The sequence below is a fragment of the Rhopilema esculentum genome, chromosome 21, assembly GCF_057945365.1.
Source record: "Rhopilema esculentum isolate cy_ngs chromosome 21, ASM5794536v1, whole genome shotgun sequence".
NCBI lineage: Eukaryota > Metazoa > Cnidaria > Scyphozoa > Rhizostomeae > Rhizostomatidae > Rhopilema > Rhopilema esculentum.
In genome coordinates this window covers 4,210,573-4,237,916 of record NC_142835.1, presented here as the reverse complement: position 1 = coordinate 4,237,916, position 27,344 = coordinate 4,210,573, and the positions used below count along the sequence as shown (strand labels likewise).

General features: G+C 35.5%; 2 protein-coding genes across 3 annotated transcripts in view; one reads left to right on the top strand and one right to left on the bottom strand.

Annotated features, from left to right (window-relative positions):
* Nucleotides 1-12,260, top strand: part of LOC148957579 (AMP deaminase 2-like) — a 17,020-nt gene extending 4,760 nt beyond the window's left edge. For both annotated transcript variants that reach the window (XM_089115101.1, XM_089115100.1), the window contains exons 2-15: nt 1,470-1,662; nt 3,291-3,546; nt 3,951-4,080; nt 4,495-4,626; nt 5,197-5,259; nt 5,404-5,458; nt 5,788-5,864; nt 6,301-6,464; nt 6,797-6,923; nt 7,315-7,478; nt 8,247-8,367; nt 8,957-9,130; nt 9,634-9,744; nt 10,232-12,260. In XM_089115101.1, the coding sequence (XP_088971227.1) occupies nt 1,470-1,662; nt 3,291-3,546; nt 3,951-4,080; nt 4,495-4,626; nt 5,197-5,259; nt 5,404-5,458; nt 5,788-5,864; nt 6,301-6,464; nt 6,797-6,923; nt 7,315-7,478; nt 8,247-8,367; nt 8,957-9,130; nt 9,634-9,744; nt 10,232-10,399 (1,935 nt within the window). In that variant the 3' untranslated portion in view covers nt 10,400-12,260. The remainder of the gene's footprint in view (nt 1-1,469; nt 1,663-3,290; nt 3,547-3,950; nt 4,081-4,494; nt 4,627-5,196; nt 5,260-5,403; nt 5,459-5,787; nt 5,865-6,300; nt 6,465-6,796; nt 6,924-7,314; nt 7,479-8,246; nt 8,368-8,956; nt 9,131-9,633; nt 9,745-10,231) is intronic.
* On the bottom strand, nt 11,688-27,344 carry LOC135684254 (AMP deaminase 2). The gene is made up of 15 exons (XM_065199725.2): nt 26,203-27,344; nt 24,952-25,150; nt 24,453-24,708; nt 21,967-22,096; nt 21,210-21,341; nt 20,478-20,540; nt 19,914-19,968; nt 19,240-19,316; nt 18,801-18,964; nt 18,395-18,521; nt 14,653-14,816; nt 14,352-14,472; nt 13,886-14,059; nt 13,344-13,454; nt 11,688-12,710 (listed from the first exon to the last, which is right to left on the bottom strand). The coding sequence occupies exons 1-15, from the start codon at nt 26,800-26,802 to the stop codon at nt 12,564-12,566; spliced, it is 2,520 nt and encodes an 839-aa protein (XP_065055797.2). The 5' UTR covers nt 26,803-27,344; the 3' UTR covers nt 11,688-12,563.

The following is a 27,344-nucleotide window of genomic DNA, read 5'->3' as shown; positions in this document are numbered from 1 at the left end:
TTTTGCCCATTATAAAGTGAATGGAAATAGTGATGAGAGAAAAGTGGTTAAAGGTCCCAAGGACATTTGAATGGGAAATTTAAAAATATTGGCAAAAAGGATATGGCTTACAAATTTAAATAAAGATGGCAGAGAAAGGGGACATTCGACAACCCCCCAATCCTCTAGCCACACAACTGAAATAACTGATTAGACAGTGGCAGGAATTATGTGGGTATGGGGGCTCAAGCCCCCCCTTATCAGAGATCTTGTCATAAAATCTGGGCTTTCATCGAATAATTTACAAATGTTTAACATGCCAAAACGACTGCAAGGAATTGTTCTGAAATGTATTTAAGCAAATCTAAGGGGCATGTTTGCCAATTTTTCTGCTTGCTTTGCTAGCAGGTGATTTGCATTTTCCCTTTTTACCCCAGGGGCCTCTATAACCTCTCTGTGCCCTTGAACATACCTGATACAATATTAGCCAGTACTAAATAATCGAACAAACAATATATGACAAAAATCAAAACTGCTTGCGAATTGGATATATAATTTCAATTCAGTAAAGATTAGCCAAACTTTCCATTGGAATTCTTTCAAACAAAATTTGTTTTCAAAGGTATTTCCCACTGAAGAAAACAAGATGAAATGCAGAAAATGAAGGTTACAATTACTAGGCAATAGTCTAATCGGTCTAACTCTTCTTTATCAATTGCCTTAGATGAGATCATTAATGGATTGTTTGTATGGATTGGGTGTGGTCAACAATGATGTCTTAAGGGTCCCACCAAAAAATCACCTATTTTCATTAAAATGTGCAGTGATAAAGTTTCTGTAAAGTTCCAAGATGTTGTCTTCTTGATAGGCCTGAACTGAGCGAAATGAAAGCCTGAATTTCTGCCACTGATTATATATGTGTATAAGATAAATTTTTATACCTTGAACTATTTTCCAACCCTAATATAATGCAGCAGGTACAGATAATGTTCACCTATTTGAATAGAAATTATCAACTAATTTTTGGATTCTTGTCCCCTGTGCCAACTTTATCATAAACAGGGGGTCAGACTGTATTTGATAATTTTCTTCCTTAATTCTGCTATGCATTATCAAGAATCTGCTGTAAAGTTTGTGCATAATATTAGTCTATCGACTTATGCTACCCACAAGTATTCCACCATTTAATATTTTGGTACCAAGAATACAAAGAAGCCAAGAAAACAATATCTCTTTTAAAGTCTTTACAAATTCTGCAAATTGTGCAAGCATAAGTCAATAGACTAATATTATACACAAACTTTACAGCAGATTCTTGATAATGCATAGCTTTGTATTTGGTATTTTGTCACAACACCTGTGTCAGGGGTTGTAGGTAAATTCAGAGTAGCGATAGCAAGCTTTAAGACTCTGTGTTTTCTGGCTCCATCATCTCTTTATGTATCTTAATTAAACATACTGATTAACCCGGTTGTATAATCACATTGCAGGTCCCTACTGATGAGCTGCGCCAAGCCTCTCAACTTCTTTGTGAAGCATTATTTATCAGAGCCAAGTACATGGCATTAAGCATGCAGAATTTCTGCCCAACCACTGCCAAATGCATTCAAGAAGTCAGCAAGGATTACAATCTTAGCAGTTTGTTAGATAAAAAGGAAGACAGCAACTGGATAAATGATAGAGGTAAACTGTGTTTTATAGTTTAATTAATCTTATTTATAATATCAATAAATATTTAGGATTGCCATTATATCATATATTTTTTTATTTTGTCATGTTTCAAGCTTGAGCTTTTTCTCCAGGCTTGCTTGAACCCAGGCCTTGCTCTAAGTAAAATGAAGGTGCTCCATAAAAAGAGCCCCTTAGAAACTCTAGGCGCTCTATTTCGCACCTCTAAGTAAATTTCCTTGAGAGCATCCTTCGAGAGCTTTAGAAGATCGAGAGCTTCATATTAAAAGCTTCGGAAGAATGTTAAATATGAAATTCAACGGTGATACCAGAAAGCACCATAATATGAAATAACAAAACATGCAACAAACACTATGTTAATGTAAATATATAAATATAACAGAACAAAGTCGCAAAATTGTTCAGATTTCTCTAGATATGTAAGTTGCCATCATGGGATGAGCTTTTATCAGTGTCAGTATCACTACTGTTATGCTCAGCTTCACATATTGCTTCATCAAAACGCATATGGCTTTAAATCGAACATTTAACTTTGTTTCCTTTTTTCATGTTATCCATTCTATAAGAAACGCTAGAACATCTACTACTCGCAAACTCAAATGAAAAGCAATGCGATAATTTGGACGGAAACGTGATCGCTGATTTGCACAGGCGATTTTAAGTTATTAAGAAAAACAGAAAATAATATATATATACTTCAAAAGAAGATTAATGCTTGCTCAAAAATCAAATAAATCTGCCGGAGAATACGCTTGATGGCCTGTATTGTTGATGGTTATTAGAGGGTTATTAGATTTAAAATGATATCGAAAACCCAACGTTGAATTTGCTGAATTTTTTCTCAAGGGGTAATCTTACGCAAATCATAATATTGCGGTCTGTTGGGAAGATTGTTTATGCTTGATCAAGTTGATTCAACAAATTCCAAAAATTTATTTTGCTCCGTGTTAATATTGTTTTTACGTTTTGAGGGGCTCTATAAATCGCTCTCCAAGGCTTCTTTTGGGTGCGCTCTAGGCGCGCGCGCTCGATCGAGCGCCTTTCCGGGCAAGGCCTGTTGAACCATAGCTTCTTTGGTTGCAGTTTGGCAGAAAACCTTATTATAAAATATAAGTAAACCTTACATATTATATGATTATATCAGAATTTTCCTTTGATGCATTTTGGTTTTAAATTTCAATAGTAAGCAAAAATTTTGACAAGCTAATTTAATCCGATACTGTTATAAAACTCAAAGAGTGAGAAGCCTTGCAATTTTAAATGCCCCACAAGAGCCTCGTATGCTTGTGATAATCTTGAATGCAGCCAAGCACACGTTGCCCATAAACATCATCCCATTAAAGACACTTTATGCACTGTCAGTCAACCATTCAGAGTTAGCAATAGCCTTTGCAGCACATTTTTTATTTAGAAAACATTGCAAGTTAGCCTTCTGTTGCCGATTGGATATGTAACAATAGGTCTTTTGTGTAGTCCAACCAATGAGAAATTCTGAAATGTAGTTTCAATGGACAAATTAGCCTGCAACCTTGTCCAGTATCCTTTATTTACAGACAATTAAATATGCAAATTATATGCATTTATATAGAAGATTTTAAACACTTTTTCCTTTATGCTTGTAGTGATGTGTGCATTTCAAGAGTCAGAGCATTTAAAAGCTGATGGATCCAAATGGATGCCATTTCATGGAGAAATACCAGGTGACAGTGGCTATACATTTGAGATGGTTGATGGCGTGTTTCAAGTGACAGGGTGTAGAAGAAGTATTGATGGTGAGCCTAATAAAAAACAGAAGCCTGTTATCCACCCATTTCCGTGCATTGAGGAATTCTTGGATGATCAAAATGTTCTCTTAGCTCTATCAACTCATGGCCCAGTGTAAGTGATATTTGCATAAACTTCATTTGTAAACAGTATATTGTTTTCAAAGATGACCATGTTTAAGCATCTGCATTGAAACTGAACATTAAAGTTTGGTTTTATCATTTGAAAAAGCCTCACATACAATGTGATGTGCAACTACTAGCTTTCAAACAAATAGATAACATTTGACTTTGAATTTGTATTGTGAACCAGCCAAATAGTGTTAGCACACTGATACATACTGATGATGGTGGTATAGTTAGAACTCTAACATTTTCTGGGAAAATAGTCATTATATTGAAGAGGGCAACGTTACAGAGGGTAGTTAAAAACAGATTCTTGTTAAGAAAACTATATGCTTTGTCATATTTTTTAATTTATGGGAGATTGCTGTAAATATTTCTCATTTTTGCATACAGGAAATCATTTTCATATAGAAGGCTGCAGTTCTTGGAGTCAAAGTTCAAGCTACATATTTTGTTAAATGAAATGAAAGAGCTTGCTGCTCAAAAAGACATCCCCCATAGAGATTTTTATAATGTCAGAAAGGTACCCTTTTTTTTCCTTTCAAATCAAAACTACATTTTGTATATTTGACTGTTTTCTAAGTGGCATCTAAATGACATTCACAGCCTTTTTTAAAATTCCGATAAAAATTTGCAAAAATTTGTTCCTTAAATATGTTTTTAAATATCACATGTATATATAAAAGTTTATATGCTTTTAGTTGTATAGAACAAGGTGGGTCAAAGTTGTCATTTATTTATTTGCTCAAATTTCTAATGTGCGGAGAGCCGGTATCTCTCTTTAAGTGATATCTCAATAGCAATTAAGGGTAGCAGATACGATTTGCAGTCAATGAGACTGCCTGTTCGAAATTTTTATTGATTTTGCTTCTTCAAGGGCTTTTAAACACTTGTAATGGATTTTATCATGCTGCACAACATTATTTTTTTCATTTAGGTTGACACTCACGTACATGCAGCCTCCTGTATGAACCAAAAGCATTTGCTTAGGTTCATCAAAAAGAAAGCAAAGAAATTTGGTGATGAGGTTGTTTTTAAAAAGACTGATCAGGCCCAAACGTTAAATGATGTATGTGTCCTTGTTTTTCAGTTTAAATTGGAATTTATTAAGGGTCTGAAATTGCAGACTGGTTAAAAATTTTGCTGTGTTAGGTGTTTTGTTCTTATTTATGTAGAAATTGAAAGCTAGTAAAATTTTATTGTATTATCACATTGAGCAACCATAAATATGCAGAAGAAGGTGTTTCATCCCTCCTGCAGTTTTCATTGAGGCCCTCAATTTGCCTTGATAATGGCTACGTTTAGAATTTTAGATTGGTCTAGTCTAGAGAGACAGAAAATAACTAGAGAGACTAGCACAGGTTTCACTGTGTATCTCTCATGTAATGACTTTAATAGAGTGATTACCAGACTTGCTAGTATTGGATTACCAGACTACCAACTTTATAGTATTTGATAGTATTTGATAGTATTTCATTCTTCAGTCAGTATTTCAAGACAACTGGGTCAAAAACCTGTCTGATTGTTGGTGGCTTTGAAAAATGGTGTCAAAAAGCCACATAGGTGTATTCAGGATCTAATCGAATGTAGATTTTACTGTAAGCTTAGCCATTTTCTTGACTATCAGATTATTTTATAGGTGTTTAAGGTGCTGGATCTCTCTCCTTACGACCTAAGTGTTGACAGCCTGGATGTCCATGCGGTATGTTGTGTACTTTTGAGTTTATCATGATTCTTTCATCTTTTGAAGTCACTTAATGCAAATGATCCTAAGATGCAATTGTCTTGCTTTTTTGAGCAGCATATACTCTAAATAATTTGCATATTTGTGTTTTTCTTTTCTCAGGATCGCAACACGTTCCATCGTTTTGATAAGTTCAATTCAAAGTACAACCCTGTTGGTAAGATTCTTATTTTTAAATAATTTGACCTTATTATCACTTATAATAATTTTCCTCATAAGTAGCTACAAACTGCTCTATGATTTCTTAGATTGATTATCCTTTTGTAATCAATTATCCTTTTGTATCAAGGTATTCATTTCTCTTGTCACAACATGTCTATTTGTATTTATTGTTATGTCAGATTGCCTTTGTTTATTGTCAAGCTAATTTTCGGACAGATTGTTAAGTTCTCTTGTTTTTTAATCTTCATATTCCATGCCCATATTTACTTTTCCTTACTTAGCTTGCCATCTTTTAATTAATTTTTGCTCTCTTTAACATTATAGGCCAGAGTCACCTTCGTGAAGTCTTTCTCAAGACGGATAACTTCATCGAAGGGAAATACTTTGCGGAACTGATCAAGGTAACTAATCCATTTCTTGAATCAAAGTTTTGTTCGCTCGTGATTTCTGGATTAGCAGCAGAATTTGAAGCAGAATCGATATCTTCTGTCTAGCAAACCTAATTGTAACAGGAGAAGACCCTTGGAATTCCCGTGCTAAAGGCGGCATGAATGCTTACGGTTCTCTGACAGTTCTTTAATATGGCAGAACTATGATTTGTGGCAACTCCAGTGCATCTCTTTGTATCTAAACCTGTTTATAGACCCTTGGATTCACCATGCTCATCGCCATCTATATCTGAATTATTAACCATGAAAACATGTGTCTTTTTTGTTTTTTTGTTTAATCAAAAGTGAGTTTGGGTAGTATGGAGAGTTGCAACATTCAATGCATATTCTTATTTTACTTAATTTCTTTGAGTAAGTGCTAAAGTTAGTTGTATTTTGTTCTCCAAAGGAAGTTGGTTCTGATCTGGAAGAGAGTAAATACCAGATGGCAGAGCTCCGGATTTCTATTTATGGACGAAGCAAAGATGAATGGGACAAATTGGCAAAATGGGCGGTAAAGCACGATGTTTATTCCTACAACATTCGTTGGCTAATTCAGATTCCACGATTGTAGTAAGTGATACTTGTTCCAAACTTCTTTAATTTTATATTGTTCTGGCTATCTTTTCAAAAACACGGGGGGGGGGGGGACGGTTTAACTACAGTATCATTGTCACATGGCTTAAAAATCGTTTGGTAATACATTTAAGACAAACAAGAACGCAAGCTTTCAAGTTGAGCTTTTTTCCAGCTGCTTATTTTAATGGGAAAAGCTCGACCCTGAGATTAACCAATTCAGATCTGTAAATATATTAAAAAAACAACTATTGTCAGTTATCCATCCACCACCAAAGCCTATCGTTCTAATCAATCAAGCTTTTTATGAAATTCAATTTTTTTGACAGTGACATCTACCGTTCCAAGAACCAAATTCAGAACTTCGAGCAAATTCTGGACAATCTTTTCCGGCCGCTTTTTGAGGTTACTGTCAATCCACAGTCTCACCCAGAACTTCACAAATTCCTTGCCCAGGTATGATTTCAATCTTTTTTAAAATCTTGAGCTAATAATGGAATGATAAGCATAAGATGGACACCATAATCGTATACAATATAGTGTAATCCTGATAGGGTGAACCCCCCGATAACTCGATTGTTTTTACATTCTCTTCTTGAACCTTTCCCGAATACGCTCGAACCCCCGAAAGCGCGAACATTTGTTAACTCAAACCATTTTCATCTTCCAGTTGGAGGTTCCAGTTATCGGGAACTGGCAATCGTTTTAATTGTAAATTATGGAAAACTATCTGTAGTAATCTGAAGGCCTCAGTCATTTTAATAGATATTCTATAAGTATTTTTGCAAATTTCAATGTAGCATTTGCACCTGTCAGTGAAGATGAATTCGCTTCTATAACTTTTTAGGTGATTGGATTCGACAGCGTTGATGATGAAAGCAAACCGGAAGACATAATGTTTAACAAATTCTGCCCGAAGCCTGCCTCATGGGTGGCACAGAGCAATCCTCCATATGCTTACTATCTCTATTACATTTACTCAAATATGGTCGTGCTAAACCATCTCAGACGGTTAGTTTTTACTGTTACTCTTTAGTTATGCCTTTGATGCTTCATGGCGATTCACTGTATAAACAACTTATTTTGGTTCGAACGCAGTCTGAGAGTGGGAAAATGATTACGTCATATAAGCATATTTTAGAATTCGGAGAGCACAACCTAAATGAACATCATGGAATTCCTCGAAACGTGCATAATCAGCTAGCTTTGTTCCGGACTGCCTGAGATGTTGCCACACGTGCACAGGCTCTTTTCCAATCAAATCAATGTAATTTTGCCCTGATTTTAAAAATTATGAACCAGGCCAAAAGAAAAATATTCAGTTGGCAAAAGCTCGGTTCTTCCGCTTACCATACCACAGGAAATCTGTAACAGATTAACTGCATTCGAACCCCTATGGGTCTTTGTATTTTGCGCAATTATTATCGTACCTCAAGTTTTTTAAAGCTATATTATTTGTCATCTTTGTAAACTTGTTTCGAAAAAAGTTATTCTGTCGTGAGGAATTTTTGCATTCTCTGTATATTTTATTTCTTGCCATTATTTATGAAACGTTTATTCAATGTCGCTTCATGATTTTTGGCTTCGTCATAAGGTTTTCCCACTCTAGTTTTCTAAGCTTTTTATTTTACAACGTTTTATTCTCTGTTTTCGTTTAAAATACTGTCTCTAGTTTCTCAAGAAATCAGTAGTTTAAATGTGTTGTTTCACACGTGGAAGGTGCACATAATAATTTTATTGAATCGATTTGAGTAATTGAGAATCTATTTTATGTGACAGTGAGAGGGGCTTCAACATCTTCAACCTTCGTCCACATTGTGGTGAGGCAGGCCCAGTTCACCATCTTGTCACCGCATTTATGCTCGCTGAAAACATTTCACATGGACTTCTACTCCGAAAGGTATCAAAATAAACTACATAGGATGAAGGATTGAAAACGATTCTACGTTCTTCATGACTTTTTTGTGCAAAATTACGCTTCGCTAAAGCTAGTTTTTCTCTTGCACAAACTGAATTTTTTGATAATTTGGCAAAGAGTTTAAAAATGATATGTTTCTTTATTCTTTTTCGACTTTTACTGTTTCACTAAGTTTGTTTTAATGTTTTCCATCCACATTTTACATTTGCTACAATGGAAGATTCTTGCTGGGAAAATTTTCTTTGTGAAGGCAGAAACACGTTTCTAAAATGTTCAAAGAATTGATGTAAAGGGAGATTCAAATTGATATCTGAGAATAAAGATCTTTAATAGATATTAGCAGCATCTAAATTGAATATTGATAGGAATAATAGTTGTGCTTTCGTGGTAAAAACTTCAACTTTGTTTAGAATTTTTATTTCTACTGTATCCAGTCACGCAGCTTATTTTTGCATTGAATTAGACATCGATGTTTCAAGATTTACGGTTTGAGTTTTAACTTTTTCTGTTGTTATTGCTTCTATTTCTTTCCGTACTTCCATGTAATAAAGTACAATCAAATAATCTGCAGATTCCAGCACTGCAATACCTCTACTACCTTGCACAAATTGGCATCGCAATGTCACCACTAAGCAACAACTCACTGTTTCTGAACTACCATCGCAACCCACTTCCTGAATATCATGCAAGAGGCCTTCTTGTTTCCATATCCACCGATGATCCGTTGCAGTTCCATTTCACAAAGGTTTGTTTCTCAAAATGTTTCTACCAATTAGTTACATTTACTTTCAATTTTCCAAACCATCAACTTTTCCTTCTTCCTCTTTGCTTCAATTGTGGATTTTTTTCTCATATGCAAACAATTTTTTGTTACGATTTAATTTAACAATCAGTTTTGAACAACTGACTTTGAGCTGTGTTGTGCATTTGTACGATAAGAAAGATTCAATGCTTAAAGATCTCCTCTTTGACTCTTAAATCTTCCCGACACTTAAAGATCCCCTTCTTGCGATTTACAACGCCAGACTATCACAAACGGGGTAACGGGCCAAGGCAACGATCACGATACCTTTCCAATTCTACTTTTACCACACCAGGCTATTTGAAAAAGGTGGAAGAGGGCTGTTATACACATTTATAAACGATTTGATATGTTCAATTATGATTAGATAATTTCAGCGATTTATGACGTCAAACATCAGATAAAGATAATTTTCATAGCGAACATGATGTATTCTTGCTTTTTAGGAACCCTTGATGGAAGAGTACAGCATTGTGGCGCAGGTTTGGAAGTTCAGTCAAACCGATATGTGTGAACTTGCCCGAAACAGCGTATTAATGAGTGGCTTTGAGCAAAAGGTTTGTGCACTTGATCCTTGAACAGCCGGGGCATCTCACTGTATTTTTTCTAGCATTGATTAAGTTACTTCTTAAAAAAGAAGAATTTATTTTAGCAAAGTTGAAGCAACTGTCACCTTTTACCAGTGGTGTAGTGCGATCGAAATGACAAGGGGACTCGTGCGAACAACAATAGTAAAAGTAGAATTTGCCAGTTTTCGGCATCAGCAAGGGGGGTGGGTTCAGCCCCCTAGTACTACACCCCTGCTTGGCACATCGAAGAAATATCTCCTTTGTTTTTGGTATGGTTCCATTACCAAAGAATGTATACTGGGATACATATGGTGTAATATACAACGTGACGGATACTTTGAATTAACCGTGTACTGAATATTGTTTCGCAAATTGTTTCCATTAGCCCGCGGATGTTGCCCTCTCTATTGAGTCCCTTAGGCATGGTCAGTATTTAGTAATAACATGTTAGTTTTTTATGCTATTTTCATCTCAGGTAAAGCAACATTGGCTAGGTGAGCATCTGCAAGAGCAAGGGCATTTTGGGAACGATATTGCGAAGACAAATGTCCCGGATATTCGTGTGTCATTCCGTCATGAAACCTTACTGGAAGAGCTCAGAATTCTGGAGTCTGGGGCCAAAGATGCCCAAAGTCCTAAGTAGTTGCTAGATTCATGTAAATTATATCAATGGGTTGAACATTTATGGTTTGGGAGCGGTTATTGAATATTAGGATTTATGTTTTAGGCTAGAGTAATACGTTAAGAGTTTATCGGGCTTATAGAATCATGAAATGTAACAAGTATATACATATACATTTGTTTATGTCAAGTATGTTGTTATAAAAAGAAAATTTGTATTGCTAGCTCTAGGAATGCATTGAATTTAATTTTGAATTTCTCATCTTATCATTCTGGATTAATTAAGAAACGGTAGTACTGGATTAATGTTTTCTTAAATATGAAGCACGAGTAACTGGGTTGCAAGAAAAGGTGGAAGGCAAGCTGAATACAGAATTGTGAAAGATTTATTTTGATGAGAACTTCCCCTGTTACAAGTTTAACTATGACGGGTTTCTTATTATATTGTTGAAAGACAATAAAAATTTATCTTAAAGCCTTTAATGATGAATTATGTTAATTATGTTAATTATGAATTATATGTTATATTATTAACTGGTTGTATAAGCGAATTTGACTCAATTATGTTCGATAATATCTACCAATTCTCTATCATCACGCTGATCTTTCGCTATTCTGCGATCCAGGTTGGTCAACATACTGTAAACAGAAATTTTTGATCGAGTATTGTTGGTCAAAACGACTGGTGTGATGCCGAGAATGCAGAAAGACTATTAACTTTGAGGAAACATTTAACAAAGATTTTGGTTGGTACCCATTTTCGTGGCTTGTTCTGGGACCGAAGGCTTTGTATGTTAAAATGTGCGAGTTCATCTGTTAAGCAAGCATTCCTGGTTATAACAACTGTAGAATAAATTGCATAACAAGCAAGCCCAGCTTAATATATTAAAGCAATTCACAATAGGGAATGGATAACGATCAGGACACCTCGAACGTTTCCTTCATTAATTTTTCAAATGCTAATAAAATAAACGGTTCAGCTTCGAGGATTTTAGCACCCTATTTACACCCACGCTCGCAAAAACCTTTTCAAAGTTGGACATGGGCACATTTAATAGAGGTGCCCCATGTTGTTAAAAAGGTACTTTTTCAGAGAGGTTGTTTCTTAAGTAAGGGTATTTCCCAAAAAGTTGGGGGCACATTACTATGGTGCACCCCAGGAGCGATGTCCCTGTTTGCACCCTAACTTTTGGGTTTGTGTTGATGAACTCATCATAAGCTAGCAGGAGATTGCAGCTACACCAGTTTTTTCGAATAAAAAAGAAAAATTTATAAAACAGCAGTTGTAATACGCATGAAAGACACAAGTGCTGGATGGAATAAGAGAGAACATAAGCTTCGGTTTATAAGAATAAATACGAGTTAAAAACAGTATTTCTAAAATATTTAAAAAAAGCAATGCCAATATAATAAAATACTGTGATACAATTTTTTTGACTAGATATACATTATCAATCTCGATTTTTACATTAATCATTCTCAACAAAGGTGCAAAAATAATTAGAGCACGGTGATGTAGTTCTTGAAAATGTTCTAAGAAAAAGAAAAGTCTACATTTTTGCTTTATATTGTTGCAGTGTTGCAAATGGAATGTTTGCTGCAACATAACTAACGAGCGGTAGTTTATTTTCTTCAAATTAGGCTTTGGGCTCTGGTTCGCTGTTACGTAAAATTGGTTTCCTTGGGTAAAAACGCTAAAATTTTGAAGGGGCATAACATAGGGGAACTAGCTGACGTAGAGCCACAAAGAAGTACGCTAAAAGAATTTGTTGGTGCGTAGGGAAATCGGTCTTGATGAGCATGATTTCATTTTGGTATCATCAATAGCAAAACAGTTTTCAAAAACACTTCACCACTTAATCGGAAAGGCCCACTTGCTTATTCAGAAAAATAGTACCTGTTTTTAATGACTCGGTACTTCAGTCGAAGAAGCGAGGTATTGTCGAAATAATTTTAGGAACTTAGTGCAATAAATAAGAAGTTATAAAATAAATCAAAACAAGAGAATCGCACAAAATGTTATATAAAAATTGAAATAAATATCATCAGGAAAAGGAAAAGTGATTCAATAGAAGAAACAAAAATAACTTAAACAAGAGCCTAAAAAGTAGTTTTTCCTATAAAAGAAGGTCACTAGAACTTTAAAGATAAATCTATATAAAAATTATTATATCGTCTACACAATTTCATGCACGACTGCAAATGATATCAAGTTCTTCGAGCAGAGTCTCGTGTCTATAAGATATTCTGATGTCAGGAACATTTGATTTCGACATGTCGTTGCCAGCAGGGCCATCCAAAAAGAAATTCTCGCCAAGCCAGTGGGCTTTCACCTAGTATTGAGAAAGAATTTTATCATAGGTGAGAAGGGGCTTTGAGGCCCTCGATGATTTGCAACTGTTAGCAAAGCGAGAAAGACTGAAGAAGGAATAGCAACAATCTACAGGGTATGCTAGTAACATTCTCAAAGTGATGGGGAAAGGGGCTGGATAGTGCCAATTAATCAATAAAAAACGAACAAACATAGCATATGCGGGTAACACCAAAATATGCATGAATTAGGGTACCCCGTATGCTTATATATGCCCCTAAAACATCTATTGACCTATCTATTAAATGGTTCCCAAAAAGCCTAAGTGAAAAGTAACGACAAAAGAAAAAAGATAATTTCTTATAGAAAATTTTATTATTTCTGTATTACGTTGCATTCCTATTCAACTAATATTGATTGTATTTTTGTATACTATCTTTTACAGTGTTTTAAATTCAAGCGTTATATATGAATGCTATGCGACAAATACACTAATGTAAAAAGAGAATGTAATTTTAATTGTTTTTACTTACAAACGCTAAGCATTGTGTTGTGAGGTAATTAGGGGAACAATTCATCTGATGCAAGCAGTTCAAAACTGATACAGATAGAATTTTCAATTTGGCAATACTGAAAACAGCATTTATATTCTCACCTGATTCTCAAATCCACTCATGAGTACGCTGTTTCTCGCTAATTCGCACATATCCGTTTGACTTAGCTTCCAAACTTGGGCAGCAATACTGTATTCCTCCATAAGAGGCTCCTTGAAAAACAAACAGGCAGCTTGAAGCATAAATTATAAGAGAAACATTTAGCATGAACTCAGAGTAGCAACTAAGAAAACTAAGAACCGTTCTATTCTATATACCAAAAGCGCAAAGTTTAAGAAATACAAGCTCTTCTTTGCTTTTGAGACACCAACCTCAAGCTTTATGAATCATTTCGAGTGTTTTTCGTTTCAAGCTTTTGCTGGTTATAAATCCCTAAACAGTGTTGAAGATAGAAAAGACCTAACTCATAGACTTTTCTAACTTTTGAAAAGTATTGTACAGAAGCCATTCCATCATATTCTAGGCCCATAACATACAGAGTACATTTTACTGAAAACAAAATGGTGTCCTAGAAGGCAAGACTTCCATCAGAAAACTGAATTTAGCTGACTCAAAAGCCGAACATGCTCTCAGAAGTTTCTACCTTTGTAAAATGGAACTGCAAAGGGTCATCTGTTGATATAGAAACTTGAAGCCCACGTGCTAGGTACTCCGGAAGAGGATTGCGATGGTAGTTCAGAAACAGTGAGTTGTTGCTTAGTGGTGACATTGCAATGCCAATTTGTGCAAGATAGTAGAGGTATTGCAATGCTGGAATCTGCAAGCAATGTTGAGATACTATTAAAACATGGGATTAAGGGGAAAAACAAATCCATTCTTGCAACAAATTCCAGTTTTTCACTTTTATTGTCACAAACATGAAACTTATTATCTACAATACACAACAAACATAATTTAAGAGAGAGTGGTTTGATGAAGATACCGAACTGAATACAAACTCAATACCATTCTTTTGAATATAAAACTTTTAAGTAATAACTTGAAATACCGCAAAGAAGCAGTACACCAAAGAAATTTAAAGAAGGCGCATACATCAGGTATTTACCAACCTTCCTTAGTAGAAGACCGTGAGAAATATTTTCTGCCAACATGAAGGCTGTGACCAAATGATGGACTGGCCCAGCCTCGCCACAATGTGGCCTCAAACTGAAGAAGTTGAAGCCTCGCTCTCTATGTAAAAAAAGTACAACAACAATCAATGATAACGACACGAACTTCGCTTGATTTTGTCTTCAGTAAAGATTATATACGCTATGGATACTTCAATGCAAAAATGTCTCATATTACTGTACTTAATTGCAGCTAATATACACCAGTGTTTACTTGCATCTGAACAAAAACAAATCTCACTTTCTCAAATGGTTGAGCACAACTATGTTGGAGTACATGAAATAGAGGTAATAAGCATATGGCGGGTTCTTTTCTGATGTCCAGGCCTTTGGCCGCGGTGTTGATTGTGAGAATACAATGTCCTCTGGTTTGCTTTCGTCATCCACACTGTCGAATCCAATCACCTGCAAACAATGTATGAATACAACAGTAACCGTATACATCCATTCATGTAAAACAAATATACCCTTAATAACTGAGCACTTGATGATGGGGGTATGGAAATGATCAAAATAATGATTTTGGACAGGATGTTAAAACAAGAAAAATAATTTTCCATTATTATCTATTATTATCAAGGTATTATCAATTTCTCAACAATCTATAAGCATGAAATTGGGTTTTAGCCAGAGGTCCAAAGAATATTGAAACAATAAAGAAGTGGTGATAATAAAATAAAATCAAACAGTGGACAAAAAAATTGATCACTATCGTGATGAAGCCAAATAAAACAGGTTTTTCGCTTTATCGAAGTGATAAACTATAAGCAATTTATTGAAAGCACAATAATCAAATATATCTAAAGACTATTCCAGAGGGCGATTTCACAAGATATGCGTTAATTAAAGCTACACTTGACCTAAAGAAAGGTTCTTAGTAAGAACAATAATAGGAAAAACGATATGAAATGATACATGATGTAAATGCGGTTAAAACATTATGCAGAGAAAATAGTTAACAGCTAAAATAAAACAGTTTCAAAACGAACAAGCAATTTGCAACAGGATGATTATTTACTTATATTAAATAGACACATTTGAGACCAGTCGAATATTTGCAAGTGAAATAATATATCAATTAGGATGCAACGAAAGAATGCAGGATTCAATGAACTTTTTCTACTAGTTATATAACTGTTTAAACTGTAGCTAGGAGATAAAAATAAACCTGCATACAGATTTATTCAGTGTCTTAGTTCCTAACCAACTACAATGCCTGCCAAAAGTCTTGGAACACTGACATCAATTTCTAAGGTCAAAACCAATCATCCCCCTCTCCCCCACGGAACAATGTTGGTTTACTATCAAACGGACTAGGATTTTAGGAAGCACTTTCTTTTGCGCTTCTTTTATGATATTTCTCTAAATCATCAACATTGTTTGAGGGGGAAGGGGGCGGAAGTAGCAAATTTTTTTCATGAAAGGAATGAAAGATATCAAATGCAGCGTAAATTGGTGGGTGTTCCAAGTACTTTTGGCAGGCATTGTCTGAATTTCATTTTGAAGCTTATTAGATATTCCACCAAAACCAATATCTACCTATAGGTTTTTGATGGTGCTGATTCCATTTCTGCCATTTTCAACATCGTACGTGTTACCGATAAGGAGATATGGGGGTATTGTCTCTTTTCGGGGGTGGGGGCAAGCTACCCCCATAAAACTAAATGCCATATTTCAATTAAGGTGAAAATTGCTAAAATCAAAATCGATTTCCAATAAATAAGATCAAGATTGTATTTTGAATCTTTTCAAAGGCTCGTAGCCAGATGGCTGTCTAAGAAATAATGGGATAGATGAAGGAGACAAATATGAGTGGCAGCTAGAAAATAATCTAAAAATGGAAAGGATGCAATTTTATAAAAGTGACATCGATTCCTCTGTTTCATGTTTCTAATTATAGATAAGGTCGTATTTGAGAATTATGTCGGGTAGTTGCTCTCCTTTTATCACGGATTTACAAGTTGTCATTCATATAGGCCCTTGTTGTGCAATTCAGTGCCCAAATCACAAATTTCAGAGTGTTTACCTAAATTGTAGAAAGGAACCCCGTGTTTCCCACATCAGAGTTCCCAACTGATTGATCTACTATTCCATGTTGGTTGGTAAGGGAACTGAAATAAAACTGACATCCACTCGCCTTCCTGCGCTCCTAAATGCTTGGCCCAGAAGCACTACAAAGAAAGCCCTCTTCCCTACTGTTACTGCATTGTCAAAATGGCCTTTAAGTTAGACTCTACCTGCTACTTTTGTCTTCATAAAGCGCAAGGCAGATTATTTCATCGTTAATTGATTGCTGTATTTGTTTGCGTGACATTTGCCACAACAAAATATATTATTTCATCGAATGTAGCGCGCGTCGATGTGAAGGACAAGGCCCCGCAAGGCAACTCTCACCCTCGGAAATGAACGCTTGTAGACCGTTGTGTAGACCGTGGCTGTTCCTTCGCAATTTTCTGACTTGTCAGGGGGATGTTTGCCCCCAAATTCACCCAAAAGGTGTATAATAATACCCCTCAAAGATAAAATTAACCTTTGTATGAATTCCATGAAGAAAACGGCAAAATATGACGAAAATCCCACGGTCTACACTCAAAAGGAGAATAAGATCTAGAGTACTTCAAATTCAATTCTCAGAAAGTGTAGACCGTTGACACTTTCCTGAATTTCTTCAGTTTTACAACTTGTATCGATCTGAAAACCTACAATATTTTCTATACCAGCCATGCACACCTACTGACGAGGTTTCGTCTACTTTCTTTGAAAAATACGATTTTTATGAACATTTTAAATGTGTAGACCGTGGCTGTAGACCGTTGGTAACCATTGGCAATAGGCATTTTCATACTACATCACGTGCCCATTAGGAAAGGAGCGTTCTTTCAATTCCTAGCATACTTTAACAATGGAAAACGAACAATTATAATTGGCACAAACCATTTTCCAATTACTGGGACAAGGGAAGATAGAAAATAATAGGGAATGGGGTGTCTATGAGCGCTACCATGTTGCCACATGTGAATGCGAAGGAGCATAGCCTAAGCAAATTTATTAAATTCGTAGATGGTTTTGGGAGGGTTATGGTGGATAAAATTGAGCCATTTGCACAGTTTCTCACCAGCATGTTGTTCGCAATTATTCATATCATGCATGGTTTGTAGACATTCTCATGAATTTTTTTGTTTTTTCATCAACAATTAAACCATAAATAAGGGGACTTTTCAGCAAAAAAACACTTTTTCAAAAGCACTAAACTATACTGTTTTTTCTTTGAAAATTGATAGGTTTCTTAAACCGATGATCGAATTCTGCACAAAATACTTGTATTCAATAATGATTTAAATGATATTGACGGAAAAAATCAGTAGAATGTTTTTTGTAACAAATAACAATACTCGGATATCTACTATATCAATCGTTCAGAGTCCAAACCCCCTCCCCCCCTTTTAACTGGGTAAAGAGTGAAAATTTCGAATTTTCATTAGTAGCATTGAGATCAGCACCATCGAAAACCCTAGGGTAGCACAATGTTTTGATATCGCAGATTGCTGTTTTCGAGAAAATTTTCAGACAATGCCTGCCAAAAGTCTTGGAACACTGACATCAATTTCTAAGGTCAAAACCAATCATCCCCCTCTCCCCCACGGAACAATGTTGGTTTACTATCAAACGGACTAGGATTTTAGGAAGCACTTTCTTTTGCGCTTCTTTTATGATATTTCTCTAAATCATCAACATTGTTTGAGGGGGAAGGGGGCGGAAGTAGCAAATTTTTTTCATGAAAGGAATGAAAGATATCAAATGCAGCGTAAATTGGTGGGTGTTCCAAGTACTTTTGGCAGGCATTGTAGCTACGAAATGCAAACTTCCACCTTAAATCATGTGATCCAACTACAACAACATATCAATAAACTGCTACCACCTTATCCTTGTAATGTAATTAAAGGCTGTTAGATAAGCTTAGGTTGAAATTCAAGCCGACAAACCTGTTTTAGAAATTGATGCAATTCTGGATGCGTCTGTGGATCAATGGTAACTTCAAACAAGGGCCTGAAGATATTATCAAGGAGTTCCTCAAAATTCTTTAGCATCCCTTTCAATCGATAAATATCGCTTAAAAGAATAAAGAAGCAAGTTAAATATAATATTTTGAAGCAACTAAATTTTAGAAAGCACATTATGTGCTACTGCATTCTTTTGAGGTTGTACAAACAATTTCTACCATTAACACATTGTTAAAACATTCTACTCGAAGTCTTCTGTGTACACATTGTACTCGAAACATTGTTCTCAAAGTGAGAAATACCCTTAATTATGTGTATCTAAATTCTACGGGGCAAAGGGGATAGGAAATAAAGAATATGGGTGCTTAAGAAAGAATCAGTCACTCACTAGAGCCTAGGAACTTGAATGAGCCATCTGACATTGTACGAGTAAACATTGTGGGCAATCGCCCATTTTGCTAACTTGTCCCATTCATCTTTGCTACGGCCATAAATGGAAACTCGAAGCTCTACCATTTGATACTTGCTGAACTCCAAATCAGATAGAACTTCCTATTAGAACAAGGAAATATCTCAACTAAAACTCAAACTTTCATTAAAAGTGCCATTGTTAATTTACAATCCAGACGAGTTTTGGACATTCAAAAAGAGTTTTGAATAGTTAGATGACGCATTTCACAATCATTTCTATTATAAGTTGAAAAGAAAAACAATCTAAACCTTTGTTTAAGCATTCGACCGACCACGAGGAGAATTTTTAGAAGCGTCTCTTAAAATAAAACAACACATGAGAATGGAAAAATTGCAAATCATTGAGTAAAATTCACCTTTATAAGTTGAGCAAAGTATTTACCCTGCATGGCATTATCAGTTTTCAGAAAGATGTCGCGGATTTGACTCTGACCTGAAACACAATGGTAACATAAAACTAAAAGTTACAAGTAACAATAGATGGTTATAAGACACTAAAATGAATAAGGCTAGAGTGAAAAATATCCCTAAGAACAATATAGTATAAGTTACTTTTGATCATCTGAATACGTTTGAGATGTAAAATTCAGATGTAGAATTTTGGAGAAATCATATCACAGATGTTCAATCGATCCGGGTTCACATTGGATAGAATTTTGTTTAAAAAATGACTTGTGTTAATAAATCCGATTATTGGTAGAGCCCAATTGTCGTTCCATTTAGCAGTTTTGGAATTTATCTACATTAACATGAAAAAGCCACTATTGTGTAGACAAAAAGAGTTCGTTTTCAGCTTAGGACTCCATTGGTAACATTCTCAATCGGCAAGCGGCACTGATTGGTCAACCTTAACAGTCATGTGCTCGCGTTTCTGATTGGACTATTTCGATCCAGAACTGGGTATGTATACTTCCTAGCGTAGAATTTTTTGATCTATGTTCCGACGTTTTATACTCTGGATCCTTCAGCTAGACACGACTTAAAATGACGAAAGACGCGGTCATGTTTCACAAAACAAAACAAGACTTACCAACTGGGTTATACTTGAGATTGAACTTGTCAAATCTTTGGAAGGTATTGTTGTCCTAAGATAAAAGAGCAACTTTTTACTTCCCAACAACTGCATGTTTGTTTGGTAGAAAATTCATAACATGGTGATAATCTTTTTCATCATAAGAAAACTTCAAAAAGAAAGCAAAAGAATTCTTAGAAAATCTTCTAGCCATTTGAGAATAAAAAAATAGTAACTAAGGCCTTGGCCAAACGAATTGAGCTTTCAAATGAGCGGCATCCAATGGGTAAAGTTGGATTCGTTTTGCCGCCCTAGTTTAACTCTCTTAGGATGCGGACTCTCTCAAGGATGTAAATGTTCAATGGATCATTTAACCCTCCAATTATCTCGTTGATATTTAGCGTTGTTCAATGAAATTAAACTGAAAGTCTCGTGTGAAGCAGTAGTATTGACAATATAACGTGATTTGGACTATTCTTGCATTTTCCAGACACAACATTTCCCACTCCCACTTTTCCAGACGTACAGATGTTTCTAAAATCTTGAGCCTTTCATTTGCAAAGAAAGAAAACAGAAACTTACAGCATGCACATCCAACTTATCGACAGTCAGTTCAAAGGCATTTAGGCCAAGACTTTCAAAAACCTGCAACAAGAGCATATTTTATAAATCTCAGTTTGATTCGATAATTCTGACACTTCAATATATCAAAATTTGGATTACGTGAGCAAAATGATTTAGAAGACATTACCCTCACATTATTTTACAAGTTTAAGACCGTGGAGATTGCGTATCGGTGCATTTTCATTCTAGTTTACGGAACGGACAAGTTGAGTATTTACACGGAAGCCGGAAAAATACACACTAGTTCGAGTTTCTGTCTAAAAGGGAAAGTTAAGGTTCTGTTCCACTTTATGGAACAGCAGACTTTCTTAGCAACAATCGGGAACCATGTAAGCAGTCTGAAAAATTAGCAATGTTTTCTTCCGTTTCCTGGAACCTGAACCAAAAAAATGCCTGTGTATCATTATGCTTTTGATAATGTTTTCAATGCGCTTTCGTTCTTACGTAAATGAAAGCCCCGAGTATACCACTTCTTGGAACGGAACAGGTTGGAACGCATGCAATCTTTTATGTTTATGAACACGGCCTTAGTGTGAACTGTTCAATTATTTTGGCAAACTTTCCCCATACTTTTCACATGAGGCAGAACTTTCGGTAAATATGTAGAAATGAAAAAAGGTAAACCACTCAACACTGATATAGCAAAGCACGCACTGTACATTGTCATAAATATAAAAGTACCATTCAGACCTCATTCAATGTAGCATCCTTCTCATTCACTTTGCTGACTATTTCATCACCAAATTTTTTGGATTTCTTCTTGATGAATCTTAGCAAATGTTTTTGATTCATGCATGATGCAGCGTGGACGTGAGTATCGACCTGTAAGGAAAGTCTAATGAAAACTTCTGCAAATGAAGAACTGATTCTATTGCCCGTGTTACGATTTAGGTCCCTATTCAAACCATAAGTACTTATGACTTTCGCTGATTGAGGAAAGCAAATTAATACGTTATTCTTAAAGGAGACTTTTTTAAAGTGATACTTCTCTTCAAACAGCTCTGGCTGTCTTTGTTACTCAAAGTCTCCAGACATCACTTCAGTTACGCAAAATCGAAAAAGGGAGGTACTCTTCTACATATGCGAAAAAAATATCTTATTTCTACATGCCTAAATTCTAAAAATTCAATGTTTTTCAATGTTCACTTCTAAACCTTGCGTTAAACTTCAAACTTTGCGACCCCAAGTTCCGGACATATGTCAAGTTTTCTATAGGAGTTTTCTATAGTTTTTTGAATTGCTAAATTAATAGTAATATGGCATACAACTACCTTTGATTGCCAAAAGAACTTGGCCAGTTAAACAGAAAAAGGATGTCCGATATCTACCAACAAAATTAATCATAAACATGCTTACATGTCAACTCCACAAGTCAAGCTAAAGCATACACTTCGAAACGGCAACAAACGGCACGAAAAGGCAACAAACTTGTAACAGGAATAAATACCTTTCTGACATTATAAAAGTCTCTGTGTGCAATATCTTTCAAAGCAGCAATTTCCTTCATTTCATTCAGAAGCAAGTGTAGTTTATATTTTGATTCAAGAAATTGCAAACGTCGAAATGAAAAGGATTTCCTAGAGATAAAAACAATAAATATTAAATTTGATAAAATCAAGTATCATCTAATTTTTAAAAGCCTATTAGGCAGTATATCATAATTTGAAAGGTTATTTACTTGTAGACACTTCAATAAACACAGCATTTTTGTCCCTGCTTACCCAAAGTCAGAAAGTTTTTCCAAAAAGCTAGCAACTTTTTTGTCCCTGCTTACCCAAAGTCAGAAAGTTTTTCCAAAAAGCTAGCAACTTTACCAACAAACGTTACAAAAAAGGTTTACTGTGCTGAACCCAGGGGGGGGCTACATCTAGACAGCAAGCTCTGGGTTTAAGAAGACACGCGCAATGGCAATGGATTTACGATACTTCTTAAATTTATTGACGCTTTAATATGGACAGAAGACGTGCCGGATTGCAGTCATGAAGACGAGCTTCACAGCACGTACGCTACTAAGGTGTAAATCGAAATATGCATTTGGGACACAATTGAACAATGCGTGTAACAAACTCGTTGAAGTTATTGTTTTTGCTTATATAAATTTATTAACAGAACAATTAGCGTGTCCCTTTGTGAAATCGTATATGAAGGGAGTTTCGCTCATTGTTAATCAGTTCTTGTCCTGAAGTCCAACAGACGTATGGTTTTCTCGTCAAGGCAAGGAAAAACAAGCTCGACTCAACGTGTAAAAGGTTGTGAGTACACCTTTATTGTATATGCGAAATAAGGGCGCATAGGATAATTACACAGATAGAGTTGGTATCTGAGGTATTGTAGGCTAAGGGACGCTTACCTTTCTTCATTGTAAGGAATTACTGCAGGAGATCGTTATTCGTAGAGCATTTCTAAGAATCTATATATTTCTTATATCGGTTTAAGTATATAAGTGATTTGTTTGCAGTCATACAATTCTTTTTTACTTAAGCTAATAAGTAAGGCCATCCACGTGTGTAATCACGTTTCTTGCAAGAATCCTTTAGTAGCACTTCAAATTGCATAAGTTTGCTTACAGCTGGTAGATACCCCCGTAATCTCGGAGTAATACCTTATGGTCTTTGGGTCCGCTAAGTTGCTTTGGAAGTCGTATTTTATTGAAATATATTTGATTAGCTTTCTAAAGTTGTATTTAATGTGCTTTAACTTTATCAGTATTAACGTATATAATATTTGTAGTTGAGACATGAACAGTGAGCCATTGTTTCACTAATAAATTTTGTGGTTATATTTCTAGTTATTCTTCACCGTGCAAGGCTAGGGTTAGCGATAGGGAATTCGTCCTTGCGCTTAGGATATCATTATTATTGTTTGTTTTGTACAGTCCTCTTTTTAAGGCTATCGGTCAGAGTGTCAACCCCCCTAGATTCCCGACATTACAACAACCAAACACCCCCGTAAGGCATTATACTGCCTATTGGTCGCAAAGGCCATATTGCATGACAATTTAACTTTAATATTTTATGATTCAGTTCAGAACGATAGCTTCTTTAAGAGCCAAAAGCATTGGAAAATAAAACAGAAACAATTAACTCAGACAACTGGAATATTTGCTTGTTAAGGTGTGTAAAAGAATGTGACAAACTTGTGGAATCAATGAGGCAGCTCAATTTATGAACAAAGGCATTAAAATTATGATGATTCATTCAATGATGATGATTTTAAACATTCAAATATTTTCAAAATCAATGAATGAAACACAAGGAAAAGAGTGTTCGTTATGACACTTGAACAAGTTGTCAAGTATAAAACATAAAAGCTTCCATAAAGGTGCACAATTTACAAAAATTCCAATAAAACAATGTGAACAGATAAGAAAAGGACAAATGAGGATGTTCCTTTCCAACATATTACACGCCCTTCATGAAACATGCTGAGAACCTCCCTTTACCCCTCCTCCCCATCCTTCAGGTAGAGACAATATAAAGCTTGGACAAAATCACGAACAATTTCATCACAGCTTGCATGAGATCAAAGAATCAAAATTAGTGGTTTAGCAAAGATGGTATAGCACTGCCTCCTTAGCAAATGTTGAGGCAGCCTGAGTTTTCAAAACAGAGTAAATTCCCTATTGTAGCCTCCAAAGCCCTTTGAGACACCCTATCGGCTTGACAAGTTCTTTTGTGTTTTGTTCCATTTAAACCAATTTCATTGAATACAATGAGCTGGAAAATTATTCTGCCATCTAGCTGGCTTAAATTTATTCATTAAAAACCTGATAATAATTCACCACTACTGTAACAATAACTTGATTATACATTAGTGATCATATGTCTCATGTTTCAAGGCATTTTCTTGAAAAGTTTCTTGTAATTTTTTCAATGGGAAGACATGTTTTAAATTGACAGCTGGTGCTCAAATAAAAACAAAGTCATTACTCACACTGGTCCATGGGTTGATAATGCAAGCATGACATTATGATCTTCAATAAATTCATCTATGCTTGGAAATGGGTGAATTACAGGTTCTTTCTTCTTATTGGGTTTTCCATTCACAGTTCTTTTGCAACCAGTTATACTGAATACGCCATCTACAATCTCAAATGTGTACCCTATATCATCTGGAAATTCTTGGGTGAATGGTTTCCAAATACTTCCATCTGCTTTTATACCTTCATGTTCTTCATGTGCACACACAGCTATCAACACGAGAAAAATATAAATAATTTAGCTTAAATCTTCTAATTTAGAGTACCTACAATAATATGAATTGTATGGAATTGATTGAAAGAAATTGAAATAACTGAATCCTCTTCTTGCTAAGAATTCCTCTTCTCATTAAGCCTAGGCTTTCTAATTTTTTCAACTTTTCTAAAAAGCATGTATTAACAAAGACAAATCTGGAAGATCTTATGCATTGAAATGTGTCTCTTTCAACTTACATCTTTTTAAATTATACCAAGAGTTTGACTTGTCATGTCTCTTAAAATAATTCTCTAACTTGTAATCTTCATCTGCCTTTTGAATGCATTGTGCTGTTGTTGGGCAAAATGTTTGCAAGCTCAAGGCCATGTATTTTGCTCTTATGAATAACGCTTCACAAAGCAGTTGGGAGGCTTGAGAAAGTTCATGAAAAGGAACCTATAAACAAAATGATATTTGGTTAGTCTTAGAATACTTTTGCATTCTGCAACAGACCAGATACAAACCTTACAAGGCAAATACAAAACTCACGATTTTTAATAAGGAAAAAAATTAATGCTTTTGTACAAAATTTTGAAAAGGTCCATCAAAGAGATCAGAAAATATTTCAACCAACAACAGTATTGCCCAGCATTGGTTCGCCAATAGCACCTAGAAGTATTTCTTTCTCATCTTCTACATCATCAGTCTCAGCTTCAAGATATCAGCAAAGCTTGGCAGGATATGGATAAAATACTATAAGCTGCTTTCCTTTAAAAGCCTTTCCTTGGTTACAAGCCATAGCAAAGTAGTTGCATATGATCAAACAGACATCATACTTAGGATTGTAAAAGCATAGATTTTTTATAAAGACTATAAGTCCAGAGAAAGGATGTCATGATCTTGAGCACTAAGCCTTCAAATTTTTTGGAAAATCTTCTGTTCATTAGAAACCTTTTTAAGATATTTGGAAAAGTGTCCCTTTACTTAAACATTTGCTTTCATAATCCTAAGTGTGCAATTTTGCAGCTTGATAGCATTGCTTCACAAACATGGTGGCAAAGGCATTTTATGTTAGACAGAAAATATATAAAAAAGCTACAATATTTGGAATAGCCTGTCATAACAAATTTCAGCCAAATTCTCTGAGAGGCTTTGGTAGTGAAGAGGAGAGGGTTCAGCATAGGAGAAGAAGGTTAAGGCTCCTGGTCTCTTTATAAATTTTTACTGCACAGCAGCTTTCCTGAAACAAAAGTTTTCAAACCAGCCTTTTGTACCTAGCAAGGATACCAGCCCTAGGAAGGACAAAAGTTGGTATCTATTTGCAAGATTTTAATGCGTGAAATCTGTGTGGAATTTTTGCAAATGGTTTTGAAAATTTAATTACTAGGTAGGTCCATAAAAATAAGGATAGTCGACGGTCATTGTCTCGTCGTCTTAGAGCACTTCTGTGTCAAATGACTGTTACCCAAGGGAGAAATACAATAAAAAGAAAATTCCACATATCTTACCCCTGAAACATTGTCTCCCATTAAAGAAAGTCTTTGAAAGTGAGGGGCGATTATTTGCATGCCTTTTTCTTCTCCTTCCTCGACGAAAATATCGTTTTCTGTTTCTTCTAAAATAACCATTGGCAAATCTGGTGGTTGTTTTCTTAGGCTGTGCTTTGGTGATCTTTTAGCATGCTGTACATCATTTTTAGCCAATCTTTCTAGGTCAACTTCATTTTTGAGCATCTCAATCTGTTCGATTGGCTTTTGTGGAAAATTAAATGGATTTGTGACCGATTGACTTCTACCTCTTGGCCTAACTTCCTCGAGGATACCATGTTCATTGGAATCGATTGTTCCATTTTGTTCCTTCGATTCCTCATTTTCTGATGGTTCACGCGTGGGCACATTAGGATCTTCAACATTACAATACTCAAAAATACGTGCTCGTCTTGCAACATCTTTCCAGGATCGAAGCATTTTCTTTCCTTCAGCTTCAACTTCCCTGTGTTGTTCTGCAACAAGTGCTAACGCGACGTCTCCTAAGTCCAGGCTGGGTCGTGACGAAGTAATCTCCTCAGAATCCTTTTCGATCGGCTTAGGGTCGATGTCAGACTCCATTCTTGGTTGATAAATTATTCTCAGCTAACAATGCTCTAAATCACAAGATAATGCTTTTACAGGAAAGATTTCAATACACTTCCATCAACTCAACTAGCTTTACCTCCCGCCCCTCTCCAAAAGTAATTTTGCAACGCATCGCAATGCCTGCTGGGAAGCAAAACAAATCTTGTTCAAGCCAAGCAGCCCATCTGATTTACGAAACTATTTGTGCACTAAAGTAACATTTATCAAAATACCAATATAAAATATACATATTGTAGTAGAAATCTTAAACTAAAATATCTGTCACGTTAATTAGCAGAAACAGAAGAATACATCGGTGATGCATTCTAGGGCATTGCATAATATATTTTGAAAAATACATGTAACTTGAATTAGCTATAGAGTTGAAGGTGTGACAAATAAGGTTGGTCGTTCCCTAACAGGAGGCGGCAACTTCTTGGGTTTATCCTAGCAAGCCATACTTAAGTTCTCAGCATATCAAAATGGGAGGATATCGCCAAAAAATGAAGCTTCGTCAAGTAACGATCTCGATAGGT